At 39.2% G+C, this 17,112-nt stretch overlaps 1 protein-coding gene across 2 annotated transcripts in view; it reads left to right on the forward strand.

The window, feature by feature from the left end:
• Positions 1-2,697: 2,697 nt before the first annotated feature.
• LOC133647026 (potassium voltage-gated channel subfamily D member 2-like) overlaps positions 2,698-17,112 on the forward strand; it is a 177,272-nt gene continuing 162,857 nt past the window's right edge. Inside the window, exons 1-2 of one of the 2 annotated variants that reach the window (XM_062043068.1) lie at positions 2,698-2,770; positions 2,983-4,100. In XM_062043068.1, the coding sequence (XP_061899052.1) occupies positions 2,989-4,100 (1,112 nt within the window). In that variant the 5' untranslated portion in view covers positions 2,698-2,770; positions 2,983-2,988. Of the gene's footprint in view, positions 4,101-17,112 lie in introns of both variants that reach the window. The other variant, XM_062043069.1, reaches the window with a different exon arrangement.

Here is a 17,112-nt window from a genome sequence, read left to right on the forward strand (position 1 = left end):
GAGACATATACTCCGAAAAATAACCCTTTTGAACAATCTGATTTCATTGACAACCCGGTTTGGTGAAGATAAGGTCCTTTATTTATTTATTTATTTATTTATTTTTATTTTTTATTTTTTTTAAATAGAGTAGAATGAGATAAATAAATAAATAAAAATACTTTTTCTTGAATAAAAGAGAAAGTAAAAGAATATAAAAGCAATTACATAAAAAATAGTAATTAATGAAAATTGCACACACAATCATGTGTGCTTTAAGGACTGTATCCCTTGCAGACTATATTATTCTATATTGTAGGAACCAGAAGTTTTTAATGAGTGTGGATGGGGAAGGTAGTTTTTTTGGGGGGTTGATGCACTAATGGTAAGTGTATCTTGTGTTTTTTTTATGTTGTTTAAAATAAAATAAATAAATAAAAAATAAAATTAGAAAAAAATAAAAAAAAGGCGACTTACACTCCAGTGCGACTTATATATGTTTTTTCCCTTCTTTATTATGCATTTTCGGCCGGTGCGACTTATACTCCGGAGAGACTTATACTCCGAAAAATAACCCTTTTGAACAATCTGATTTCATTGACAACCCGGTTTGGTGAAGATAAGGTCCTTTATTTATTTAATTATTTATTTATTTTTAATTTTTATTTTTTTTAAATAGAGTAGAATGAGATAAATAAATAAATACAAATATTTTTTCTTGAGTAAAAAAGAAAGTAAAAGAATATAAAAGCAATTACATAAAAAATAGTAATTAATGAAAATTGCACACACAATCATGTGTGCTTTAAGGACTGTATCCCTTGCAGATTATATTATTCTATATTGTAGGAATCAGAAGTTTTTAATGAGTGTGGATGGGGGAGGGAGATTTTTTGGGGGGTTGATGCACTAATGGTAAGTGTATCTTGTGTTTTTTTATGTTGTTTAAAATTTAAAAAAAAAAAAATAAATAAAAAAATGCGACTTATACTCCAGTGCAACTTATATATGTTTTTTCCCTTCTTTATTATGCATTTTCGGCCGGTGCGACTTATACTCCGGAGAGACTTATACTCCGAAAAATAACCCTTTTGAACAATCTGATTTCATTGACAACCCGGTTTGGTGAAGATAAGGTCCTTTATTTATTTATTTATTTATTTTATTTTATTATTTTTTTTAAATAGAGTAGAATGAGATAAATAAATAAATAAAAATACTTTTTCTTGAATAAAAAAGAAAGTAAAAGAATATAAAAGCAATTACATAAAAAATAGTAATTAATGAAAATTGCACACACAATCATGTGTGCTTTAAGGACTGTATCCCTTGCAGACTATATTATTCTATATTGTAGGAACCAGAAGTTTTTAATGAGTGTGGATGGGGAGGGAGGTTTTTGGGGGGGTTGATGCACTAATGGTAAGTGTATCTTGTGTTTTTTTATGTTGTTTAAAATTAAAAAAAAAAAAAAAAAAAATGCGACTTATACTCCAGTGCGACTTATATATGTTTTTTTTTCCTTCTTTACTATGCATTTTCGGCCGGTGCGACTTATACTCCGGAGAGACTTATACTCCGAAAAATAACCCTTTTGAACAATCTGATTTCATTGACAACCCGGTTTGGTGAAGATAAGGTCCTTTATTTATTTATTTATTTATTTATTTTTATTTTTTATTTTTTTTAAATAGAGTAGAATGAGATAAATAAATAAATAAAAATACTTTTTCTTGAATAAAAAAGAAAGTAAAAGAATATAAAAGCAATTACATAAAAAATAGTAATTAATGAAAATTGCACACACAATCATGTGTGCTTTAAGGACTGTATCCCTTGCAGACTATATTATTCTATATTGTAGGAACCAGAAGTTTTTAATGAGTGTGGATGGGGGAGGGAGGTTTTTTGGGGGGGTTGATGCACTAATGGTAAGTGTATCTTGTTTTTTTTTATGTTGTTTAAAATAAAATAAAAATTAAAAATAAATAAATAAAAATAAAATGCGACTTATACTCCAGCGCGACTTATATATGTTTTTTTCCTTCTTTATTATGCATTTTCGGCCGGTGCGACTTATACTCCGGAGCGACTTATACTCCGAAAAATACGGTAGTCAGTTTGGTGAAGTAACTGCAGACGAACTCTACATGGCAACGAGGCAATACTCATTGGGGAGACGACCACCCCGACAACAATCGCTATCATTCTAGCAAAAAAAATAAAAATATTGCGCTCGGTCCGACGCTGCCAGGCTCGGTCCTGTGCAACATCCCCCTGGAGGACTTTGGAGATGCCGCCTATATGCTGTGATGACTTCCCCTTGGCTGTGTAGCAGCAGAGGAATTTCTGGGTGCAGATTGGACCACTCCTCCCTCTCTCTCTCCCTCTCTCTCTCTCTCTCGCTCTCTCTACTCCAGTCCTCGCTGGTGAGAAAAAAAAGGGGGGAGGGTGGTCTTGCAGCAGACGGAAAGGAACAGGACTTTTATTGAGGAGTGTAGCTGCAACGGAGAGAAGGGGGGAGGAAATAAGCATCGCCTTGCGGATGGTTGCAACGAGGAAGAGAGTGGAGGGGGGGTGGGAACGCAGAATACCGCGCCGAAGCCACTAGCCACTTTGCGCTGCTTTGTTTAACTTGTTGATGCGGCGTTATCGCGCGGGTTTTGTGCCGCCGTGCGTGTGTGTGTGCCTGCAGCAGCGGCGGATGGGAGGCGACCATGGCAAGTGGTCTACCAGCGAGGATTTGATTAAAGTCCCCGGAGAGGCAGTTTAAGGAGCAGCCTCCCCTAAGGTGGGTGCTTTTGTTCCGCCTTCGGCTCGGAGGAAACAAAAAAATCAGTTTGCCGCAAAGTGATTGGCGGTGCGCTGGGATTGGAATGCGTCTAAATTGTCACCGGGTTCCCTTGAGCCGGCAAGCCTGTCCTCATCCCCCGTAGACCGACTTAACCCCCCCTGCCCGGGGGCTGTTGCACTGTGATAACCGGAGCGCGACACTTCTTCCAGGTCAGCATGGCAGCAGGTGTGGCGGCGTGGCTCCCCTTCGCCCGCGCGGCGGCCATCGGCTGGATGCCCGTGGCCAGCACCCCCATGCCCGTCCCGCCGCAGGACAAGCGCAAAGCCCAGGACGGTCTCATCATCCTCAACGTGAGCGGCACCCGGTTCCAGACGTGGCGGACCACGCTGGAGCGCTACCCGGACACGCTGCTGGGGAGCACCGAGAAGGACTTCTTCTTCCACGAGGAGAGCAACGAGTACTTTTTCGACCGCGACCCGGACATCTTCCGGAACGTCCTGAATTTCTACCGCACCGGGAAACTACACTACCCGCGCCAAGAGTGCATCTCGGCCTACGACGAGGAGCTGGCCTTTTTCGGGATCATCCCGGAGATCATCGGGGACTGCTGCTACGAGGAGTACAAGGACCGGCGGCGCGAGAACGCCGAGCGGCTCCAGGACGACGAGGAGATGGACATGACCAACGAGGCGACGCCGGTCGACCTGACGCCGCGGGAGTACCTGTGGCGCGCCTTCGAGAACCCGCACACCAGCACCCTGGCGCTGGTCTTCTACTACGTCACCGGCTTCTTCATCGCCATCTCCGTCATGGCCAACGTGGTGGAGACGGTGCCGTGCGGGATGCTGCCCAACAGGTCCAAGGAGGTCTCCTGCGGGGACCGCTACGCGCTGGCCTTCTTCTGCTTGGACACGGCGTGCGTCATGATCTTCACGGTCGAGTACCTCCTGCGCCTCGTCGCGGCGCCCAGCAGGTACAAGTTCATGAAGAGCGTCATGTCGGTCATCGACGTGGTGGCCATCATGCCTTACTACATCGGCCTGGTCATGACCGACAACGACCAGGTGAGCGGCGCCTTCGTCACGCTGCGCGTCTTCCGGGTCTTCCGGATTTTCAAGTTCTCCCGGCACTCGGCGGGCCTGCGCATCCTGGGCTACACGCTCAAGAGCTGCGCGTCCGAGCTGGGATTCCTGCTCTTCTCGCTCACCATGGCCATCATCATCTTCGCCACCGTCATGTTCTACGCGGAGAAGGGCTCCACGGCCAGCAAGTTCACCAGCATCCCGGCAGCCTTTTGGTACACCATCGTCACCATGACAACGCTGGGGTAAGTCCACCGAGCCCTTTGACTCACGTCAAAGTGAGACGATCTCGCAGTGCCTCGTCGCTTTCATTTCCTTCAGGTAGTTTATATTTAATACAGAGCGGCAATTAGAATGTCTGATCGTTCTTAGAAAGCAATTATAATAAAAACTAGATGTGGCAATTCCTGGAGGAATTGCGTGTGAATGCTCCAATGCTGAAGTTGAACTGAAATGCTGACAGAATGTACAAACCCCTAACACAATTTCCCAACTCATATGGAAACGGGGTTTGTAGTATGAGCGTAAGAATAGTTTGAATGTTGAAGAGTTTGAATTTCCAGGAAAACCGGAATTTGGTTCGGAACGTGGGAAAGTGTTGGTTTGGATGTCCAGGATGAGTGGAGTGTGTTGATGTTGGAATGGTTTGAATAGGTTCAAAAATGTAGGAATTGTGCAACTTGTAAAAATGCCCCATTCATTTCAATGGGAAATTCATGGAATTTGGGGAATTTTGGGAAATGCGGGATTTCTTTAAAAAAAACAAAAAAAGATTAAGAGCATGAATGAGCTGAATTGGTTGGCGTTGGAATTGTTTAAATCGGTCAAGAAATGTTGAATTAGTAACAGTTTTTAATTGGGAAATTCCTGGAATTTTTCTAGTTCTTTAACCAACTTGGTTTTTGTCCTGAATATGAGGAGTGTTTTGATGGTGGAACGGTTGAAATCGGTTGAAAAATGTGGGAATTGTGCAACTTGTAAAAATGCCCCATTCATTTCAATGGGAAATTCCTGGAATTTGGGGAATTTTGGGAAAAGCGGGATTTCTTTAAAAAAAAAATGATTAGGAGCGTGATTGTCCTGAATGAGCTGAATTGGTTGGCGTAGGAATTGTTTAAATCGGTCAAGAAATGTTGAATTAGTAACAGTTTTTAATTGGGAAATTCCTGGAATTTTTCTAGTTCTTTAACCAACTTGGTTTTTGTCCTGAATATGAGGGGTGTTTTGATGGTGGAACGGTTGAAATCGGTTGAAAAATGTGGGAATTGTGCAACTTGTAAAAATGTCCCATTCATTTCAATGGGAAATTCCTGGAATTTGGGGAATTTTGGGAAAAGCGGGATTTCTTTAAAAAAATGTATTAGGAGCATGATTGTCCTGAATGAGCTGAATTGGTTGGCGTTGGAATTGTTTAAATCGGTCAAGAAATGTTGAAGTAGTAAAAGTTTTTAATTGAGAAATTCCTGGAATTTTTCTAGTTCCTTAACCAATTTGGTTTTTGTCCTGAATATGAGTAGTGTTTTGATGGTGGAAGGGTTGAAATCGGTTGAAAATGTGGGAATTGTGCAACTTGTAAAAAATCCCCCATTCATTTCAATGGGAAATTCCTGGAATTTGGGGGATTTTGGGAAAAGCGGGATTTCTTTAAAAAAAAAAAAATAATTAGGAGCATGAATGAGCTGAATTGGTTGGCGTTGGAATTGTTTAAATCGGTCAAGAAATGTTGAAGTAGTAAACGTTTTTAATTGAGAAATTCCTGGAATTTTTCTAGTTCCTTAACCAATTTGGTTTTTGTCCTGAATATGAGTAGTGTTTTGATGGTGGAAGGGTTGAAATCGGTTGAAAATGTGGGAATTGTGCAACTTGTAAAAAATCCAGCATTCATTTCAATGGGAAATTCCTGGAATTTGGGGGATTTTGGGAAAAGCGGGATTTCTTTAAAAAAATAAATAATTAGGAGCATGAATGAGCTGAATTGGTTGGCGTTGGAATTGTTTAAATCGCTCAAGAAATGTTGAAGTAGTAAACGTTTTTAATTGAGAAATTCCTGGAATTTTTCTAGTTCCTTAACCAACTTGGTTTTTGTCCTGAATATGAGGGGTGTTTTGATGGTGGAACGGTTGAAATCGGTTGAAAAATGTGGGAATTGTGCAACTTGTAAAAATGTCCCATTCATTTCAATGGGAAATTCCTGGAATTTGGGGAATTTTGGGAAAAGCGGGATTTCTTTAAAAAAAAATGATTAGGAGCATGATTGTCCTGAATGAGCTGAATTGGTTGGCGTTGGAATTGTTTAAATCGGTCAAGAAATGTTGAAGTAGTAAACGTTTTTAATTGAGAAATTCCTGGAATTTTTGTAGTTCCTTAACCAACTTGGTTTTTGTCCTGAATATGAGGAGTGTTTTGATGGTGGAACGATTGAAATCGGTTGAAAAATATGGGAATTGTGCAACTTGTAAAAATGCCCCATTCATTTCAATGGGAAATTCCTGGAATTTGGGGGATTTTGGGAAAAGCGGGATTTCTTTAAAAAAAAAAAAAAGATTAGGAGCATGATTTTCCCGAATGAGCTGAATTGGTTGGCGTTGGAATTGTTTAAATCGGTCAAGAAATGTTGAAGTAGTAAAAGTTTTTAATTGAAAAATTCCTGGAATTTTTCGAGTTCCTTAACCAACTTGGTTTTTTTCCGGAATATGAGGAGTGTTTTGACAGTGGAACGATTGAAATAGGTTCAAAAATGTAGGAATTGTGCAACTTGTAAAAATGCCCCATTCATTTTAATGGGAAATTCATGGAATTTGGGGAATTTGGGAAAAAGCGGGATTTCTTAAAAAAAAAAAGATTAGGAGCATGATTGAGCTGAATTGGTTGGCGTTGGAATTGTTTAAATCGGTCAAGAAATGTTGAAGTAGTAAACGTTTTTAATTGAGAAATTCCTGGAATTTTTCTAGTTCCTTAACCAACTTGGTTTTTGTCCTGAATGTGAGGAGTGTTTTGATGGTGGAACGGTTGAAATCGGTTGAAAAATGTGGGAATTGTGCAACTTGTAAAAAATCCCCCATTCATTTCAATGGGAAATTCCTGGAATTTGGGGAATTTTGGGAAAAGCGGGATTTCTTTAAAAAAAAATATTAGGAGCATGATTGTCCTGAATGAGCTGAATTGGTTGGCGTTGGAATTGTTTAAATCGGTCAAGAAATGTTGAAGTAGTAAAAGTTTAAATTGAGAAATTCCTGGAATTTTTCCAGTTCCTTAACCAACTTGGTTTTTTTCCTGAATATGAGGAGTGTTTTTACAGTGGAACGATTGAAAACGGTTGAAAAATGTGGGAATTGTGCAACTTGTAAAAATGCCCCATTCATTTCAATGGGAAATTCATGGAATTTGGGGAATTTGGGGAAAAGCGGGATTTCTTAAAAAAATAAATAATTAGGAGCATGAATGAGCTGAATTGGTTGGCGTTGGAATTGTTTAAATCGGTCAAGAAATGTTGAAGTAGTAAACGTTTTTAATTGAGAAATTCCTGGAATTGTTCTAGTTCCTTAACCAATTTGGTTTTTGTCCTGAATATGAGGAGTGTTTTGATGGAGGAACGGTTGAAATCGGTTGAAAATGTGAGAATTGTGCAACTTGTAAAAAATCCCCCATTCATTTCAATGGGAAATTCCTGGAATTTGGGGATTTTGGGAGAAGCGGGATTTCTTAAAAAGAAATTTTATTAGGATTATGAATGAGCTGAATTGGTTGGCGTTGGAATTGTTTAAATCGGTCGAGAAATGTTGAAGTAGTAAAAGTTTAAATTGAGAAATTCCTGGAATTTTTCCAGTTTCTTAACCAACTTGTTTTTTTTCCTGAATATGAGGAGTGTTTTAACAGTGGAACGATTGAAAACGGTTGAACAATGTGGGAATTGTGCAACTTGTAAAAATGCCCCATTCATTTCAATGGGAAATTCCTGGAATTTGGGGAATTTTGGGAAAAGCGGGATTTCTTTAAAAAAAAAAAAAATTAGGATTATGAATGAGCTGAATTGGTTGGCGTTGGAATTATTTAAATCGGTCAAGAAATGTTGAAGTAGTAAAAGTTTTTAATTGAAAAATTCCTGGAATTTTTCGAGTTCCTTAACCAACTTGGTTTTTTTCCGGAATATGAGGAGTGTTTTGACAGTGGAACGATTGAAATAGGTTCAAAAATGTAGGAATTGTGCAACTTGTAAAAATGCCCCATTCATTTTAATGGGAAATTCCTGGAATTTGGGGAATTTGGGAAAAAGCGGGATTTCTTAAAAAAAAAATGATTAGGAGCATGAATGAGCTGAATTGGTTGGCGTTGGAATTGTTTAAATCGGTCAAGAAATGTTGAAGTAGTAAACGTTTTTAATTGAGAAATTCCTGGAATTTTTCTAGTTCCTTAACCAATTTGGTTTTTGTCCTGAATATGAGGAGTGTTTTGATGGTGGAACGGTTGAAATCGGTTGAAAATGTGGGAATTGTGCAACTTGTAAAAAATCCCCCATTCATTTCAATGGGAAATTCCTGGAATTTGGGGATTTTGGGAGAAGCGGGATTTCTTTAAAAAAATGATTAGGAGCATGATTGTCCTGAATGAGCTGAATTGGTTGGCGTTGGAATTGTTTAAATCGGTCAAGAAATGTTGAAGTAGTAAAAGTTTTTAATTGAGAAATTCCTGGAATTTTTCGAGTTCCTTAACCAACTTGGTTTTTGTCCTGAATATGAGGAGTGTTTTGATGGTGGAACGATTGAAATCGGTTGAAAAATATGAGAATTGTGCAACTTGTAAAAATGCCCCATTCATTTCAATGGGAAATTCCTGGAATTTGGGGGATTTTGGGAAAAGCGGGATTTTGAAAAAAAAAAAAAAGATTAGGAGCATGATTTTCCCCAATGAGCTGAATTAGTTGGCATTGGAATTGTTTAAATCGGTCAAGAAATGTTGAAGTAGTAAAAGTTTTTGATTGAGAAATTCCTGGAATTTTTCTAGTTCCTTAACCAACTTGGTTTTTGTCCTGAATATGAGGAGTGTTTTGATGGTGGAACGATTGAAATCGGTTGAAAAATATGGGAATTGTGCAACTTGTAAAAATGCCCCATTCATTTCAAAGGGAAATTCCTGGAATTTGGGGGATTTTGGGAAAAGCGGGATTTCTTTAAAAAAAAAATGATTAGGAGCATGATTTTCCCGAATGAGCTGAATTGGTTGGTGTAGGAATTGTTTAAATCGGTCAAGAAATGTTGAATTAGTAACAGTTTTTAATTGAGGAATTCCTGGAATTTTTCTAGTTCCTTAACCAACTTGGTTTTTGTCCTGAATATGAGGAGTGTTTTTACGGCGGAACGGTTGAAATAGGTGGACAAATGTTGGAATAGTGGAAGTTTGAAAAATGGTCAGTTCATTTTTGAATGGCGTAAATGTCCCTAAAAACTGGGAATTCTAGGAAATCCTGGAATTTTTTTTAGAATTGTTGAAGTAGAGCACACAATTCTTGAACAGGCGGAATATTTTGAAGTTGAAACGGTTTAAAACAGATGAAAAATGTAGGAGTTGTGGAATTTAAAAAAATGTCCCATTCATTTCAATTTTATAAACAATTGGGAATTCCGGGAAGAAAGGGAATTTTTTTTGAAAATGGTGAAACACTTGAATGTTCTGAATTAGTTGAAATGGTCGGTGTTGGAATTTTTCAAATCGGTCGAGACATGTTGAAGTAGTTACATTTTTAATTCCTGAAATTTCCAGGAAAACCGAAATTTGGTTTGGAGCTTGGGAAAGTGTTAGTTTGAATGTCCAGGATGAGTGGAATGTGTTGATGTTGGAATGGTTTGAATAGGTTGAAAAATGTAGGAATTGTGCAACTTGTAAAAATTCCTCATTAATTTCAACGGGAAATTCCTGGAATTTTGGGAAAAGCTGGATTTTTTTCTTCTTCAAATGATTAGAAGAATGATTGTCCTGAATGAGTTGAATTGGTTGGTGTTGGAATTGTTTAAATGTTGAATTAGTAACAGTTTTTAATTGAGAAATTCCTGGAATTTTTCGAGTTCCTTAACCAACTTGGTTTTTGTCCTGAATATGAGGAGTGTTTTGACGGTGGAACAGTTGAAATCATTTGAAAAATGTGGGAATGGTGGAAGTTTGAAAAATGGTCAGTTAATTTTAAATGGCGTAAATGTCCCTAAAAACTGGGAATTCTAGGAAATCCTGGAATTTTTTTTGAATTATTGAAGGAGAGCTAACAATTCCTGAACAGGCTGAATATTTTGAAGTTGAAACGATTTAAAACAGATGAAAAATGTGGGAGTTGTGGAATGTTTAAAAATGTCCCATTCATTTCAATGGGAATTTCATGAACAATTCGGAATTCCGGGAAAAGAGGGAATTTTTTTTGAAAATGGTGAAACACTTGAATGTTTTGAATGAGTTGAAATGGTCGGTGTTGGAATCGGTCGAGACTTGTTGAAGTAGTTACATTTTTAATTGAGAAATGGTATTACGGAATTCCTGGAATTTCCAGGAAAACCGGAATTTGGTTTGGAACTTGGGAAAGTGTTAGTTTGAATGTCCAGGATGAGTGGAATGTGTTGTTGTTGGAATGGTTTGAATAGGTTCAAAAGTGTGGCAATTGTGCAACTTGGAAAAATGTCCAATGGGAACGTCCTGGAAATGTGGGAATTTTGGGAACAGCGGGGATTTTTATGAAAATGATTAGAAGCATGAATGTCTTGAACGAGCTGAATTGGTTGATGTTGGAATTGTTTAAATCGGTCAAGAAATGTTGAAGTAGTAACAGTTTTTAATTGAGAAATTCCTGGAATTTGGGGGAAACCGGGAATTTTATAGATCCTTAACCAACTTGGTCTTTTTCCTGAATATGAGGAGTGTTTTGACGGTGGGACGGGTTGAAATTGGTTGAAAAATGTGGGAATGGGGGAAGTTTGAAAAATGGCCAGTTAATTTTGAATGGGGCAAATGTCCCTAAAAACCGGGAATTCTAGTTAATCCTGGAATTTTTTTAGAATTGTTGAAGTAGAGCACACAATTCCTGCACAGGCGGAATATTTTGAAGTTAAAATGGTTTAAATGAGATGACCGTTTTTTCCGGACTATAAGGCACACTTAAAATAATTTTTTCCCCTATAAACTCGACAGTGCCTAATGTAAGGAATAAGTTTGGTTGAGCTTACCCACCTCGAAGCAATTTTATTTGATACGTGGTGTAATGATAAGTGTGACCAGTAGATGGCTGTCAAACATAAGAGATAAGTGTAGACTGCACCGCTTGATGTGCTTCAACATAGGAGTATTATTACGGTGTGTGTATAAGGTAAGACATATTATCTGGCGTTTTGTTTCGCAATATTATGCAAAAACAACGTTTCTTGCTTTCTGGTACCTGCTGATCTGTATTTGGGATCTGCATAAATCCTGAAAAATTGTCCGTCGATAAGCTTCTTCTTTTTCTCTATCTTCTTGTTATGTGACATTCATCCTCCACTGTTGCCATTTCTAATATAAAGTAGTGTAATCTTCTTACTTATATCTGTCAGTAAACGAATAATAACAATAAAATATGTAATGTACAGATATCACATCTTCTACTCTGTATCAAATACAAATTACCTTACGGAAAGATAGTGACTATTTTAAGGAAATGTAGTTACATAAGGGTTAGGGTTAGGGTTAGGGTTGGGTTTGGGGTTGGGGTTAGGGTTAGGATTAGGGTTAGGGTTAGGGATAGGCATAAAGAAAAAGAGTTGGTTAGGGTTAGGGCTAGGGTTGGGGGTGGGGTTAGGATTAGGGTTAGGGTTAGGGTTAGGGTTAGGGTTAGGCATAAAGAAAGAGGGTTGTTAGAGTTTGGGCTAGGGTTAGGGTTGGGGTTAGGGTTAGGATTAGGATTAGTGTTAGGCATTAAGAAAAAGAGTTGGTTATTGTTAGGGCTAGGGTAGGGGGTGGGGTTAGAATTAGGGTTAGGGTTAGAGTTAGGCATAAAGAAAGAGAGTTGTTTAGGGTTAGGGTTGGGGTTGGGGTTGGGGTTAGGATTAGGATTAGGGTTGGGGTTAGGGTTAGGATTAGAGTTAGGGTTGGGGTTGGGGTTGGGGTTAGGGTTAGGATTAGAGTTAGGGTTAGGATTAGGATTAGGGTTAGGGTTAGGTATAAAGAAAAAGAGGTGGTTAGGGTTAGGCATAAAGAAAGAGTTGGTTAGTGTTAGGGTTGGGGTTGGGGTTAGGATTAGGATTAGGATTAGGGTTGGGGTTGGGGTTGGGGTTAGGATTAGGATTAGGATTAGGATTAGGATTAGGATTAGGGTTGGGGTTGGGGTTGGGGTTAGGGTTAGGATTAGGATTAGGGTTGGGGTTAGGGTTAGGATTAGTGTTAGGGTTAGGATTAGGGTTAGGCATAAAGAAACAAGTGTTGGTTAGGGTTAGGGTTAGGCATAAAGAAAGAGAGTTGGTTAGAGTTAGGGCTACGGTTAGGGTTGGGGTTAGGGTTAGGATTAGGATTAGGGTTAGGCATAAAGAAAAAAATAGTTGGTTATTGTTAGGGCTAGGGTAGGGGTGGGTTTAGAATTAGGGTTAGGGTTAGAGTTAGGCATAGAGAAAAAGAGTTGGTTAGGGTTAGGGTTAGGGTTGGGGTTGGGGTTTGGGTTGGGGTTGAGGTTGGGGTTGGGGTTGGGGTTGGGGTTAGAGTTGGGGTTAGGATTAGGGTTAGGATTAGGGTTAGGATTAGGATTGGGGTTAGGGTTAGGCATAAAGAAAAAGGGGTTGGTTAGGGTTAGGGCTAGGGTTGGGGGTGGGGTTAGGGTTAGGGTTAGGGTTGTGGTTAGGGTTAGGGTTAGGGTTAGGCATAAAGAAAGAGAGTTGGTTAGAGTTAGGGCTAGGGTTAGGGTTGGGGTTAGGGTTAGGATTAGGATTAGGGTTAGGCATAAAGAAAAAGAGTTGGTTATTGTTAGGGCTAGGGTAGGGGGTGGGGTTAGAATTAGGGTTAGGGTTAGAGTTAGGCATAGAGAAAAAGAGTTGATTAGGGTTAGGGTTAGGGTTGGGGTTGGGGTTAGGATTAGGATTAGGATTAGGATTAGGGTTAAGATTAGGATTAGGGTTATGGATAGGCATAAAGAAAAATAGTTGGTTAGGGTTAGGGCTAGGGTTAGGTGTGGGGTTAGGATTAGGGTTAGGGGTAGGGGTTAGGCATAAAGAAAGAGAGTTGGTTAGGGTTAGGGCTAGGGTTGGGTTGGGGTTGGGGTTAGGGTTAGGGTTAGGGTTAGGGTACGGTTAAGCAACATTTTCATTTAACATGAACATTCAATGAGTACTCAAATCTCGATGTATTCAATAGCGCTTTAAAATCGGTGATGCCTTCAGGCCGTTATAAGTCAACTGCAAAGCTGAGTGGGAACACTGCAGCCCTTAAGGCATAGGAAGGTCGCATATGACGTCATATTTGGTTTTCTTCTCTGCGGCTAAAACGACACGATGGTCAAGCAGCGTGAGCGTAGCATTAAAACAAGTGAGAGTGAGTGTCGAGTTTGATCAGAGAATGTCGTATTTCTGTTCTGTTCTTGGGTGTTCCAGTCGTTAAAATAGAGAGATAGGAAATAACTTTCATAGAGTCCTGAAAGAAGTGGCTCATAAAGGTTGTAAAGTCAGGAAATAAACAAAAATGGCTCTTAAAAAATATCACTTTCATCATCTTGTGAAATACACTCAGACCATGCTTGTGTCTGCAGGGATTGCTTTGTAAAATGTTTGAATAATAGATTTGTAAACTTTCTGTGATGCAATTTTTATTTATTCTTTTCTATATTAGTAGTGTTTTTTTTGTGGTTGCGATGCCTAAATATAACTAGAAGACATGCTTGTGCAAATAAACTAACGTCATGTCAAGTCCTAGTAATTAGGGACCGCAATGTCCCTTTGGGACAGAGGACCCTATTGTTATTGTAACGTTTTATTCTTTATTATTAGTCCACCGCCTCTTTGAGCTGTAATTTGACCCCCTTAACATGCTTAAAAACTCACCATATTTGACACACATATCAGGACTGGCGAAAATTGCGATCTAATAAAAAACCTAACCCCAAAACTCAAAATTGCGTTATGGCGCCCCCTAGGAAAAAACACAGACAAAACGGCTTTGTAACTTCCGGTAGGAATGTCGTAGAGACATGAAACGAAATCCTCTATGTAGGTCTGACTTAGACCCTAGATTTCATACATTGACATCCTTCAGCAAAAATCAACAGGGAAGTTGGCAATTCCCCCTTCAAAACGAAAGTTTACTTAAAACAGTCACTTTTGCCTCTTTGAGCTGTAATTTGACCCCCTTAACATGCTTCAAAACTCACAAAACTGGACACACACATCAGGACTGGCAAAATTTGCAATCTAATAAAAAAACCCAACCCCAAAACTCAAAATTGCGCTCTAGCGCCCCCTAGAAAGAAAACACAGACACAACTGCTCCTAGGAAGAAAACTCAGACAAAACTGCCTGTAACTTCCAGTAGGAATGTCTTAGAGACATGAAACAAAAACCTCTATGTAGGTATCACTTAGACCTACAGTACATTTCATACAGGGCCGGCCCGTGGCATAGGCCGTATAGGCAAATGCTAAGGGCGCCGTCCATCAGGGGGCGCCACGCCAGTGCCACAAATGTTGGAGAGAAAAAAATAAAATAAATAAAAGTTGGTACTATTATTTCTAAATACAACAAATAATCCCACGTTAATTAAAAATAATAGAAATATTATTTGTTACAACATTACGCCCCCCCAAACCCCCCCCCCCCCCCCCCCCCCCCCCCCCACCCCGCCCCCCCCTTCGCCCCGCACGGTGCGCGCCCTCCCTTTCCGTATCGGGACTCTTTTTGGACTCACCACGTCAAAAAATCAACACAAGATGTCAAAACGGCCAAAACTGTCAGGTGCCCAGGAAGTGAAGTGAAGTGAAGTGAATTACATTTATATAGCGCTTTTTCTCAAGTGACTCAAAGCGCTATACATTGTGAAACCCAATATCTAAGTTACATTTAAACCAGTGTGGGTGGCACTGGGAGCAGGTGGGTAAAGTGTCTTGCCCAAGAACACAACGGCAGTGACTAGGATGGCAGAAGCCGGGATCGAACCCTGCAACCTTCAAGTTGCTGGCACGGCCGCTCTACCAACCGAGCTATACTGCCCCCGGGGAAGAAAAGAAGAGGAGGAGAAACGAGAAAAAGACAGAGGTTGCTGTTTTTTAATTTGAGCACTGCTGTGATTCGGTTAAAGATAATGATAACATAACATTCTCATATAATATGTTATTTGCTTTCTTTAAGTAAAAAAAAAGGTCAAAGACAAAGCTATTCGGTTTCTTGTGAGTATATACACTTCACTGCCGATGTGGGGGGGCGCCACCTAAAATCTTGCCTAGGGTGCCAGATTGGTTAGGGCCATGCCTGATTTCATATATTGACAACCCCCATTAAAATTCAACAGGAAGTTTGCAATTCCCCCTTCAAAACATCAGTTTTGTAAAAACTGGTCACCTTTTTTCAAACATTATTTCCTCTGAGCGCGTTTGTCGTGTCGGCTTCAAACTAGCACAGGAGAGAGATTCAACCCTTCTCATTAAACGTTGACCAAAGAGTTTTAATTATTGCTCCGGTTTGGATTTTATGTGCCGTCATAGTCGGTCCCGTCCATCGCTGCTTGCAGTTTTAATTAAATATTGTGATTGTTGGTTTTTTGATTGATTGATTGAAAAGTTTATCGACATCTTAAAGAATTTAATCCATGTAATGCTTTTAAAAAGACAAATGGATGGCACAAAAAGCCAAAAGGCTTGTTTCCATTGTGCTCCATTAAATATTCATCACATTTGATACATTCAATAATAAAAAAATATATAACCTGTAACATGTATACAAAAAATGATATGGGGGGTGTTGTATACACTATGTACATGACACTAAGTACATGGACTATGCACATGTTGGACCAATCCGTCGTATTTCTGTTGTCCATTTTCATAACAAAATAAAAGTTTAGTCGTTGTTGTGCAGGAAAGCATTGAGTGCTTTATTGGACACGGATGACCCACATTATAGCGTCTTAGGTGATGTTTGTTAGCATCAAGAAAATATCCTTCATAGTATTAATAAAGTAGATTAATACATCTCAACAGTATATACATAATCTTGATATCAAACATTGCTGAACGGGTTAGGGTAATAATGAGACAAAATACTAACTTCACGGCATGAAAACAACTGCAATTGTAGAATGAGACTAATATTTGTCGCAGGAAATCAACTGCAAACAAACGTATAGTTTTTTCTCATTAGCGTCACTCGTTATGTCAATCAAATACGTTACTTAGCGATGCACCAATAAATCCAACTTTGTATTTCACCCATTAATTTATCATTTGTGTGCCCCTCGGACGTGCTGTACCGTCAATCATTTCTTCTCTAAATACCGTAAGTGTCGAGTGAAGTGAGGTAGCAGTAACCTCTCGGTGATGATAAATGGTTTAAATCTTTAAAAAAAAAAAAATTTTCTTGAGAGGGTAAAAATCCACTCCATCTATTTTAAATATATCTTTAATGATCGTTTTTTTATTTGCCTTCAAACCTTTCAAAATAAGACTAAATCTGCACGGATTCAGGTAAATAAACAGTAGCCTAATGGGGCTTAGACCGTCGCCTGAAACCCAGAAGTACCGGAGAAGTGACTCTAGGTCACGTGATTGCAACCTACCTAGGATGGACTAATATGAACTCTGCCTAGCAACAAGTGGTCATGATTTGGAGAAAAGGAGAACTATGCTGTTGCAGCTAAAACAATAAAAAAATGTCAGCAGCAGCATGATTTATGTGCTGTATATTATTTGTGTTGTCTGTTTGATTTATAGTAAACGTTGTAATCGAACAAATACATCAGACACTACGGGATCTATCTACTTTTGACCACTATCATGTATCTGAATGGCTTTGGCTTTTCATGCAGGTACAGGTGAGCATCAATGGTGGAGGCAATGTTAATAGTGTGAATGCTCCAAAACATTCACACATATAGTTTTCTACACCAAAATTCATCTATTTATTCTTCAACTTCTTCTTCTTCTCCAGATGTTGGTTGTGCTCTACCTTCCACGTTTTTCACCCGATTCGAACCGTTCCAACTGCAAACTGTTCAACCTATTCGGGAATCGCGGGGCTTTCCCTTGAAAAATTCCCAAAATTTCCCCAAAATTCCTGG

This window comes from Entelurus aequoreus, linkage group LG03 (genome assembly GCF_033978785.1).
Source record: "Entelurus aequoreus isolate RoL-2023_Sb linkage group LG03, RoL_Eaeq_v1.1, whole genome shotgun sequence".
In the NCBI taxonomy this organism is placed as follows: Eukaryota; Metazoa; Chordata; class Actinopteri; order Syngnathiformes; family Syngnathidae; genus Entelurus; species Entelurus aequoreus.